At 33.2% G+C, this 12,556-nt stretch overlaps 1 protein-coding gene across 1 annotated transcript in view; it reads left to right on the top strand.

Moving 5' to 3' along the window:
• The window catches only part of LOC150083688 (katanin p60 ATPase-containing subunit A1-like), a 56,692-nt gene that overhangs the window by 20,742 nt on the left and 23,394 nt on the right, over positions 1 to 12,556 (top strand). The window contains exons 4-5 of the mRNA XM_090377438.1: positions 4,128 to 4,331; positions 6,720 to 6,878. Coding sequence (XP_090233564.1) covers positions 4,128 to 4,331; positions 6,720 to 6,878 — 363 coding nt within the window. The remainder of the gene's footprint in view (positions 1 to 4,127; positions 4,332 to 6,719; positions 6,879 to 12,556) is intronic.

Below are 12,556 nucleotides of genomic sequence, written 5' to 3'. Positions count from 1 at the left end.
ATTATGCCTACAATTATATTGATAGAGATGGATATAGATCTGGTGCCACCCTGTGACAGGAAACATACATAATGTAATGTCTAGTATTCACTGAACCATAAATTTATTTCGGGACGTCTAAGAATTTTGGAAACAGGACTTCTAAGAACTTTGTATGTATTTTGGGACTTCTAAGAAATTTTTATGCATTTCAGGATTTCTAAGAACTTTGTATGCAGATCACTTTACTGTCATTTTAAAGTAAAATCAGTTAGAAATGAACTCTTCCTTCGGAAACATGTCTACTAACAAAAGGAAGTGTCTCTCAATTTGCGAAAAAGTCAAAATTATTCACGAGCTAGAACATGGTGCAAAAAATGTTGAAGTGGAGGTGTAATAAAGTTTTCTTTGTCCTCTTCAACAGTATCGACATTGTGGAAGAATAAACATGTTTACATATCAGCACTAGAAAGGAACATAATCGGAAAAAAAAAAAAATTTAGAAAGTGCAAGGTTACAAAAATTTAGGAAGTGCGATGAATCCAGCACTACACAAAGAAGTGCTGGATTTTCAATAGATGGCCTGATCTTGAAGGCTCAGGCAGAAAAATATGCTAAGCAATTTGGATTCAATGATTTTGTATGTAACAATGGTTGGCTGAATCGATTTAAAAACCAAAAAAAGCATATTAATACAAATAATATACTACTACTATTAATGATAATATACTGTATTATTTTTTTCTCTCTAATATTTTTGTTTTTTGAATCTATCTTTTTATCAAGTTATTGAGAATTTAAAAAAATAGGAGGTAGATTTAACTCATCACTGATATAGTAATGGTTATAATGAGGAAATTTTGTTGGTCCCTTGATGCATGTTATTACAAGGTTCGACTGTGTATAATATTCTTTACTTTTTTTTATCATTTACTTTTTCATAATACTGATTATCTTTCTAGTGCCTCTGCATACTTATACTCTTAGGCGATAAGATATTAAATGTATTAAGACACATTTTTATTGTAATATTTTTGGCCCTTTCTAGTTACTTAATACAGATTTAAGCTCATAGAGCAAGGAGACAGATGCAATATTTGCACGATATACAATGCACGAAAAAAAAAAATCAACACTGTAACAAAAATACCTTTCATACCTAAATAAATGTTAGGCAATAATGTAAAATACAAATTATAGGCTTTTTTTTTTGTCATAAATACAGTTGAAAATTTTAAACATTCTTTGTTCATGTAGGATACTACATACTGCTTCTTTCTCATTATTGAACATCCAGCTTGGTATTAGTGGTAGAAATTTGTAACTCACTCTGCAGTTGTTTGTAGGTAAACTCATGATTTTTACTTGCAGTGCCTCACTTTTTGAAAATAGTTGTGTATGTATACTTTTTTTTATAATATTAATATTGTTTAACGATATGTAAACCATACTGATTATTGAAATTCTCATTGGCGGCTAAACAACACAAAAATTAAATTACATAAACTCACATGTTTGTGGTCAAACTACTCTGCATTCCCAACAAAGCATAGGATTACTCTTCTAAACTAGTTTGTCACAAAATCTGGGCAAGATTTGCAATTTCATGAGAAAGCACGTTATTCTTTTTCTTGTCATTATTGTTGCTCAGCTTTGTTACAGGACTGTGAGACAGCTTGACCAAAAACATGAAGTTTATGCAAATTTTGTATTGTTTTAACCTCTGGTGAAAATTTCAAGAAAGATATTGTAATGTAAGGTTTATTCTAAATCAAATGTAATTTAGTTATCTAAATTAATAAACTCCTTGTTACACATCGTGAAGTCTAGTCTATCTATAATTCATAATTTTAATATTGTACACAAACTGATAAATCTGTTTCCTGCATCTTCAGTCCATCTGGAGACTCAGAATGAAAATTATTAATTATAGTGCCTTTTGACCTCCTTTCTTCACAAATATAGAGTTCTCTTCAAACTAAAACTGCAATAATTCTACAATAACTTGTATACTTCAGTGAAGTACACCTCAAAACATGAAGAATTTCTTGCAGAAATTCTTCCTGTTTTGAGGTGTACCAGTATTGAGACAGTTTAAAAAATAGTTTTGAGAGTATGTTCCATAACATGTCATGTGTTATGTTATGTGCATTATTTTATGTGCATTATTTTTCTTGCCATTGAGGACCTTTCAAAAAAAAGTTTAAAGAATTCATTCTCAAAATGTAAAACTTGCATAAAGAACAACATTCATTTTAGAAAATCCTTTGAAAGTATTCTAGTTCATTTTGAAGGTAAATATCCATACAACTCAATCCCCTTAATTAAACATTTTGTAGAATAAATACAGTAGACTCGATTTTCCGGGATATATGGTAAAAAACAAATCCCGGATAATCGATTTCCCGGTTAATCCAAAAATACATAAGTCCCCGACACGCGTAAGAGATACGTTCCAGGACTTCTTACTTCATCGAGTTTTACGTAACTTGGGAATGACTAATAACATATTGCAACATATTATTATTGAAAAATCTGAATTCAGTGCGATACTTGATTATTAGTTTAATTTTCTGATCCAAATCAATCACTTTCCTTTTCTTGGTAGATTTGCTAGTACCACTGTCACTTATTTTCTTAGTCGGCACCAGGATAATGGTCAAAATGAATTATCTGTAAAGAACATCACAGGGTTAAGGCAAAAACTCACTATTATCACCCCTCGCGAGCTCACATTTTACTCAAGCACATTTCTGGAGATCACTACCAAAAAACATTAAAAACAATTTGCACTTTCCGTGTTATTGGGCTTTTCTGTTCGTGCATCTAATTATAAACAGTAGTAAACTCATCTTATTGCACTTTCGAAAATACTGATAACTGCAATTCTGTGGATTTTTACGTTATTATAGTGAAGTGTGTTTTTTTTTATGACTGAAATCTTCAGTCATATATAAAAAAAAAAAAAAAATACATTGCAAGAATCTTCTCTTCTTTCCTATTTTTTTGCTTGTTACTCTGTATTTCACTTGTGCGTGCCACGACCGTCGTTATTGATTGTTTATTTTTTGAGATGTCAATTTTAAATTGAATAACTTCCCTTTATTTTTTGCAATGTCACGTATGGTTTGGTCGACCAACATTATAATGGTTCATCATTAAAGATTTAACAGATGCACTGTTTTCAAACATTTGAATAATTTCAAGTTTTGTTTAACCAAAAGCGCAACTCCTTTGCGTTTACCAATTTCTTTTTCTAAACAAAAAAAAATTATTTACTATAAAAAAAAATTCGACATCCCTGACAAATAACGAAACAAAATTTGTCTTTTTGTGGTGCAACGGAACACAACAATTGACACAACACACTAAAACAAACTAAACATTTGGTGTCTCTTCTTTTTTTTTTTTTTTTTTTTTGAGCTGCAGGTGGAAAGATAGAGGGATTGCAATATAATAATCTCCCAATGACAACTTATAACATCGCTTCTTGTCACTTGTTTATGACTTTGCAAAACATCTGTTCATACTTATTCTAGTTATTACTTGAATTTTATGATTTTTGATTGATTTTTTTTTTTTTTTTTTTTAATTTGGAGTCTTGAAGTGTCCTGGTTAATCCGATCCCGGTAAATCGAGAGTCTGCTGTATTACAAAATATAAAAATACTTTAGTGTGCAAAAAAAAAAAAAACTTTAATAAAAACTTTGTTTTATAAAATGAACTTAGAAAAGGCTGATCTTTTAAAAATAGCTTAGCCATTAAACTGTTTAGACAAAATAGATTAGCCATTGAAGTGCTTGAAATAATATCAAGCAAAATGTTTTTGGTTTCCATTTCTTCCATGTGACCAGAGTGGTTATTGTTAGCCATATCATTTCTAACAAAAAACAACTGGCTGGTCTGACTTGTTGCATTATTTTACAGCTTTTGTGAAGAAACTCAGTAGTATCGTGAGGTGTGCTGTTTTATACATTTCCATAGTTATACTAAAGAATGGTGACTTGTCATATAACAGCGTTCAACAAAGATTTTCATAACCAGAAGATTTTGGGTTTTACAATTTTTCTTTGTATATATATACAATTTTTGGGTGGTTTTTAATTTTTCATATCAAACAAATTTATGGTTATTACTTTATTTTTTAGGAAGAGGAAGAAAGAAGATTTGACTCTACAGGATATGATCCAGAATTAGTTGAAATGTTAGAAAGAGACATCCTTATGAGAGATCCTAATGTCTGCTGGGATAATATTGCTAACTTGGCTGAAGCCAAACGACTCTTAGAAGAAGCTGTTGTTCTTCCACTCTGGGTGCCTGATTTTTTTAAAGGATTGCGCAGACCTTGGAAGGTATGAAAATTTTGTTATCTGATAATGCATCTTCATAAATTACTTACACAACAATTCTCAACTGAATGGTATAAATAGTTGGGCACCATCTAACCTAGTAGAACTTAACGTTAGATGGATTTTGAAGGTTCTAACATTCCCACAGACAACTGTACAGAACATTATGTTGAAGGAGATGTTAAAGTTGAATTATGAAGTGCCTCAGAATGGTCAAATGTGTTGCCAGGCAAAATCACAACTACAACTTTAACAAAATAACTCAAGAGATCAAGGAGCATACAGGAGAGACTGTCAGTATGACTGCCATATGCAGGGCATTGTATTAAAATGATTTTCATGGATAAGCTGTGCATAAATTCATGATCTCAAAAGCCAGTATTCGGCAACTGTTATAGTGGCACCATGCTCGGAAAAACTAGGCATTGGTGGAGTGGAAATTTATATTCCTTGGAATGATGAATTATAGTATACACTGTTTCAGTGAGATGAAAAAGCTAGGTCTACCAATTTTATGCTATCCATTTTTATGTCATCCATTTGTTGTTGCCTGCACAATTACCCCCAGGTCCTTTTCATTCTCTACCACTGTCAGTGTAGTACCACACAGTTGATACGTTACTGCTTCCCATATGGCACCTCCGTAGCCAGGTGGGCAGGAGCAGCAGTGCATAGCACGCACTTCTTGATTAGACCGGGGTTCGAGCCTGTGACCACCAAATACGGAGGATGCGGAAAGGTCAGGGAATGACCACCGCATATCCCCGGAGCAATATGGCCTTAGTTGCTAATGCTCCTAAAAACCAAATAACAACAACAATAACAAGCTCCCATATGCATTACTTTACATTTGTCAATGTTAAACTTCACTTGCCACCTCTCAGCCCATCTGCTCAACTTTTCTAGATCCTGTTGCAGCAGCAGCATACTGTCATTAGTATCATATGTTTAATATATCTACTGTTTGTATTGTGTGAACATGGCACCTTCATAATTTATTTTATGGCTTCCTCACTGATTGTTATTTTAACTATCTAAACAAACAAAAAAGTTGAGCAAAAGAAGCTTTTAAAGATGAAGTAATGTTAAGGGCAAGACTGGTACAAAAGGTTTATAAAAGGTATGAAAGAAGTTGTCAAGTTATTTGCAGGATTGGTGAAAATGTTGAAAGGGTTAAAGATTCGGTTCATTCGAATAGATAATCAATTGAGAATGATGGTTGAAGAGTTAAATGTAAATCAAAAACAGATTCATTTTGAAAGAAAACTTGAACACAAAGAAATTTTCTGTGAACTTGCACCACATTGGGTGCAAGTTCACAGAAAAAGAAGGGAAGCTAGACAAAGTAATGTGTCTGTATGGACAAAATAACCATTGACAAAACAACATTTTCAGTATGATCTAGAAACAAACTTTGACAGTTTGTTTGTAGGTCCTGCTGAAAATGAAGATACACAAGAAAACATATATGCCAAAATCACAAGTGAAGATAATGTTGATTTATTTGAACATCGACATTATTTGTGTTGAATTCACCCCACAGCATCAAACAGTTAATCAGACATACTATATAGAAATTCTAAAGGGCTCAAGAGATTCTATGATACAAAAGGAACAAACTGTGGCTAATGATTAGATTCTTAATGCAGCTTGCAGTATACTTGGTCAAATTGTTTTTGACCAAAATTGGCATTACCTAGAATTGGCATTAATTCACTGATGTTCTGTGAGTTTGCAGACTCTGAGTAGCTTATAACTGTCTTTTTTTTTTTTTTTTTTTTTTTGCAAAACCCAAATCCACCCTCAAAAGATGAAGATTTACATCATTGATGAATTATCATCAATTTTGGAATTGATGAAGTCAATTCCAAGGGTTCCAGAAATATTTTCTACAATGCCAGCACTATTGTGATAAGTATATATTCTGATAAGTATGTATTCTCCCAAGATGACCAGTTTCATGGGGACAACACTCATTTTTATGTATAAGTTCAGGTGTCTATTAAAAATTCACCCTTTTAATCACACTTCTCAGTTGGAAATCAGATTCGAATTGTATCATAACACAGATACAATTCAAATTTTATTCATCTAATGACCATTTAATTTAAAATTTTTAGTGAATGAACTTTTGATATTTTTACTAAAATGTTTAATAGTTTTGTCATTGTTATTTGAAGAAATAACATTCCCATGCTATGCTGAAAACTGGCCATTTCTTCAGATCTTTAAAAAATAGCTGTAACCGATATATTTTAAGGTTTGAAGTGATTAAAAGTTTATGCTTGAGATTAATATAATGCTTATAATCCAGATTAAAAAAGTCCTTTTAAAACTATCCATTTGCTTTATTTTAGTTATTATTATTGTTTGTTTTTTTTTTTTTTCAAGGGAGTACTTATGTTTGGTCCACCAGGAACAGGAAAAACAATGCTGGCAAAGGCTGTAGCCACTGAATGTAAAACAACATTTTTTAATGTTTCTTCTTCCACATTAACTTGCAAGTACAGAGGAGAATCTGAAAAATTAGTACGCTTGCTTTTTGAGATGGTAAGCATTACGTAATTTAGTATAATTTATATACCAACATACACAATGATCTCTGTAAGGTAATTCATTATGGTGGGAATCTCACATTTATGAAAAGTCACCCAACGTGACGATTTAAAAGGAGTAGAAAGCTAACTGTATAAACCAGTGGAAGAGTAGTCGGGACTTAAAAGGAATGATGAAATAAACAGTGTGATGAATGAAGGTGACAAATTACTGACATTATTCTGTTAGTTTGACATGTATTTAAAATTATGCATTCCAAGATGTGATCTAATATATCTATTAGCCCATATCTTCACATATTGCTGCTGATGCATGTACAAGGTTTCAAAAAAGATTTGTATTCACCCAGAAGTAGTTGTCATTGAAAGTTGAAATTTCTTTTTTGTTTGATACCTTGAAATTTCTATGGTAACCACACAAATTTTGGTTTCGATCTGAAAAATTTGTTTTTTTTTTTTTTTCTTTGCAGCGTTGAATGAAGTGAAATGTCACAGTAAATAAAGTGGAATACAGATCAGTGATTCAGTTCCTCTTTCTGCAAGGGAAAACACCCAAAACAATCCACGAAGAAATGGTCACTGTTTGTGGAGAAGACTGCCCAGGTGACAGGTCATATTATTGTTGTACATTAAATAATTCAAATGTGGAAGAACCTCAGTGCATGATGAAGAAATCCCAGAACACCCAGCAACTGCTGTAATAGAAGAGAGTGCTGCAAAAATTGAGGCATTAATCCTGGAAGATCGCCATATTAGCATCAAAGAGCTAGCTACAGAGCTCCAAATTAGTGCAGGGAACTGTGGAGAACATCATCCATCGACAGTTGCATATGAGTAAAGTGTCTGCTAGATGGGTTTGCAGACTTCTGACCCCTTACCAGAAGAAGGAAAGGGCACAGTGTGCTCGTAAAATGTTGTCAATGTGCCAGGAAAAGCAAGAAGGGTTTTTTCCATGGTTTGTCACCATGGATGAAACTTGGATCCATCACTATGATCCCAAACTAAACAAATGTCAAAACAATGGAAGCGTGCAGAATCACTACCCTCAATAAAGGCAAAGGTGGAATGATGATGCTGTCAGTTTTTGGGATCAGCATGGTGTAATACTAACAGATTACCTTCAAAAGGGCTGTACTGTGACAGTGAAGTATTATTTCAACCTCCTCATAAAGCTGTATGCTTCTATAAAAGAAAAAAGATGGAGAAAGCTGTTGAAAGATATGCGCCTGCTCCATGATAATGTCCCTGTATATTCTTCACATGCTGCAGTGAGGTGTGCCCACATTTGTGGGTTTGAAATATTGCTGCATCCTGCTTATTCTCCCAATCTTTCTCCTTCACATTTCTTCCTGTTTGCTGCCCTGAAGTCCTTTCTCTGTGGAAAACATTTTACTGCTGCTGATGAGGTGATTTCTGCTGCAGAGTCATGGTTTGAAGGACAGTCAGGGGACTTATACAAAACTCCTGCAGATGTATTGAGTGGTGGCAAAAATGTGTCACTTTGTTTTTTTGGTGTTTGTTTCAACCTTCTATCACAACTACTTCTGGGTGAATACAAATCTCCCTTGTAGGTCTAAAATTATCAACCATTTATGCCATATACATAAATAAGCAGAGATCAAATAAAACTGTGTACCAGGTCTTTACAGCACACAGTTGATAATAATAATATAAAAAATAAATTGGTTAACTACTGAGTGCCGGGCACTCAGGATGAAGGGTCCGTAGTCACGAATGGTCGTTAGTGTAGTATCTCAAATAGAGAGCTTTATGGTAACTGAAAAACGTTTCTATTACCCTGGCTTGGCCTAAAACTGAGGAACTAACAAAAAGTTGTCTATTTGAGTCTTTCCATTTGTTGTGAATTATGGGTGGGAGAAGCGACTCCGACTTATTCCTAGAGAAGCGATTAAAGTCTTGGGGGAGAAGTGACTGGCAGGTGAGGGCCATGCAAGACTCCACACAGGTGCCTCCCACCACCACGACCTCAACACTGGCTCTCTGAGTATCTCCTTGCCAGGACAACTCTAGCTTTGAAAATTGTTAAAAAATACATCTCGTCGCAAAATTTATAAATGACCTTTATAGAATTATTAACTAACTATTTAGCAACCTTTTTGTCACCAAAAGGAGAGTTAATTAGTACAAAGAAGTGTGCTATCCGAAGGGCAATAAAAAATTGTTTTTTTAATTTTAACACAAAAAGTAAATAATAGATTTCAATCTGAATAGTTTTCCCTTGATTGGCATCAAATAATGCATAGCTAATGTGATTTTTAAATTTTTAGCTCCATTAGCGATGGAAATAGAGGGGGGGGGGCACGAAAATTACTCACATTTTCCTATCTGGCGCCACTATTTTTAATTTTAAAAATATTTTAAAATTATATTTTAAACCTACTCATTGAGCTGTTTCCAACGGTGTATAATAAGCTATAGGTTGTCTACAAAATGTTTGTCCCCCTACATTTTACCCCCCCCCCCCCCTATTTCTCAAACAAATTTTTGTCAACAATGATCAATAGGTTGAGTGGTTCCAGAGATACAATGCTGTGACGGACGGACAGACAGACAACTGAGTGATATTATAAGGGTCCTTCATTAGACTATGGACCCTAAAAATTAAAAGAAATATTTTATAATGCTGTTCCAATGAATTTCACCAGAAAAGCAGATCTCTATTAAAAGCTTTACAATTTCCAGTTTTTAAAATTTGGTAGGTATGAAGATAAGTACAAAATTTTTATATGCTATGAAAATTTGTTTTTTGTGCAGCTGCTTCCACAACTGTTCACAACTAATCAATGGTTTAGGTTTTTAACTGAAAAACAAGCATTTCTGTTTCTTTTATTTTGCAAACCCTGCTGCTTTACCGTAATATATATATATATATATATATATATATATATATATATATATATATATATATATATATATATATATATAAAAAGCCCTGTCTAATATAAGATAGAAGATAGTGGCTATCAAATCATTTATATACCTTCCAATTTTTCCAAAATTTTGCCCATATTCTACAGAACTTAGCCAGATAAGGACTGTTTAGGGTCTCAGATTCTCTTTTATCCACTTTCCTATCAACTTTGCATAATTTATACTGTATTCCTATAACAGTAGAATTCCAATCACCTGAATACCAGTTATCCAAAATTTTAGTTATGTGAAATTTTTTTCACTTTTATGAGTGAAGCAAAGAGTAAATTTCATCCATGTAACTTTTGTATGATACCAACTATGTATGATGTATAAAAACTTCACCATTACTTAAATTACGATATGATGTATTAAAACTTCACCATTACTCAAATTACTGCAAATATACAAATATACATAGTAATCAATTTGTAATTTGTAGATTTTTTTTTTTTTTTTTTCTAAGCAGAGCTTTTAGGCATCACTTTAGTGTGATTAATGTTATATAGAAGTGGCATGAATTATCTATCCAGGCTGCTTGACTTTAATCTAAATAGTTGAGTTGAAAAAACTTTACCTGTGTAGTTTCAACTTAGTTATTTAAATCTAGACTAAATCTGTTTAGATTTGGGGCTGACCTTGGTCCAGTTATGCACAGCAACAAGTAAGGGTTTCCAGATTTGAGCCCATATGCTTCCACAAAATGCACACAATCCAAGTGTTGCCAGAAAAAAATAAAAATTTAAAAAAATTTTGGCTGCTCTTAATTCACATTGAATATTAAACTCTACTGGCCTTAGCTGTCTCAAGAAAAAACTGAAACTTATTTATTTATCAAAAATAAATAAGTTTTTAAAAAAAAAAATAAATAAATAAATTATGCAACATGCCAAACATTATATTACTGCTTGACTTTTTTTTCTGTCCATATACAGGCAAAACTTCTTAGTTTCTTATTTTTTTTTAATATGCTTTGTTCTTTAAATTTTTATTGATAGAGTCCCTCGATTTAACTTTCCATTTTCTTTGCACAGTTTAGTGAATTCTGTAATAAATAGTAATAGTATTCTCTCCCTAAATAGTGCAAGGAAGCCACAGGCTTTTGCTGCACTAGCACAAAAAAAAAACAAGTAGATAGGAAAATACAAATTATATGCTTCCCTCCTCACACAGGTAGCTATCCAGTTTACCTTTGAATTTATTCAAACTGTCAGCCTCAACTACCTGTGAGGGCAATTTGTTCCAGCAATCAACAACCCACTGGCTAAATGAAAACTTCCTACAATCTAACCTAAACCTCAACCCCTGTAATTTGAATTTATGACACCTAACTGTTCTAAAGAATTCCAGAAATTATGTAATTCTTTAGAACAGTGTTAATTGTAAAGCAGCTCTGGGAAGTTCCCCCAATTCTTTAAAACAGTGAGAATTCTGCCTTCATTCATTTTACTAATCTCTCTTTTTCTCTCTCAGAGCCTTATAAACCTCAATTAGGTCACCTCTGAGGTGCCTGGTTGCCAAGCTCTGTAGCCCATCATCGATAGGACACCATGGGCTTTCCTGGCTGCCTGTTTAAACTGTTCAGGAAACTTCATATCTGTCAGTATTGTAAATCCCTGATCCTTTTCCTCCACTGTTTTTAATTCAATCCCACCAAGTGTATAATTTATTTGTGGGTTGATATTCCCCAAGTGGTAAGACCTTGCATTTAGCAGCATTAAAACATAGCTGCCACTTCTCTGACCATCTCTGAAGTCTGTTCAAGTCATTCTGAAGGAGCACCACTTGGCCCTGAACATTGACTCTGCCAATCTTTATGTCATCTGCAAATTTTAGCATCATGCCTTCTTTCTCTTTGTCGATGTCATTTATGAAAATGAGAAACAATAGTAGTCCAAGAACCGATCCTTAAGGGACCCCACTCCTGATGTTACACCAATCCGAAGAATATCTATTAATCACAACCCTCTGCCTTCTGCCCTGCAGCCAACCAGCAATCCATCTTAGAATGTTATCAGTAATCCAAACCTGTTCAAGCTTATATGCTCATGAAGGACCAAGTCAAATACTTTTCTAAAATCCAAATAAACTATGTCAAAATTGTTCCCTAAATCGAGCTCATAAGTAACTGTGTCAAAATAGCCTGCTAAGTTAGTTAAACTTGATTTTCCCTTAACAAATAACCTTATCAGAATGCCATATCTATCTAAATGTCCCTGGATGTCTCATTGCCTCCAAGATTTTTCCTACCACTGAGGTCAGACTAACCAGTCTTAAATACTAATAACTACGTACAATAACTACATAGAATTTCATACAATCCAGGTTAACAGTTATTTGACAAATGAGGAAGTAGCTTCATCATTAAATACTAATCTGAATCGGATAAAAAAAAATTTATACGATGAGAAAACATTATAATGAATATATATCATGAAAACAAACAGGCAGTGAAGCATTTAACCTTCTGATTGCTACTAGGTGGGCTGAATCACAAGAATTGAATAAGAGCCAATTAGCATGTGTAATGAAAATACCTTGCGGCAGAAAAAAATACATATTTCAAGTAGCAAAACACTGGCAGCTATTTTAAAGCTATATAATAGTGCAGTACATAATGTGTAAATAATAAATGCAAATTAGTATAGTTTTCTCTTATTAAATTTTTCCTGCTTCTCTGCTTCCATATAGATAGAGTACATTTAAAATTAATTTTCTGAAAAAATCAACATTTTCAAATAC

Source organism: Mastigoproctus giganteus, chromosome 7 (assembly GCF_048544385.1).
Source record: "Mastigoproctus giganteus isolate SK-2022 chromosome 7, ASM4854438v1, whole genome shotgun sequence".
Classification (NCBI taxonomy): Eukaryota; Metazoa; Arthropoda; class Arachnida; order Uropygi; family Thelyphonidae; genus Mastigoproctus; species Mastigoproctus giganteus.
The sequence above is the reverse complement of the archived record's forward strand: the minus strand, read 5'-3'. Positions and strand labels throughout refer to the sequence as shown.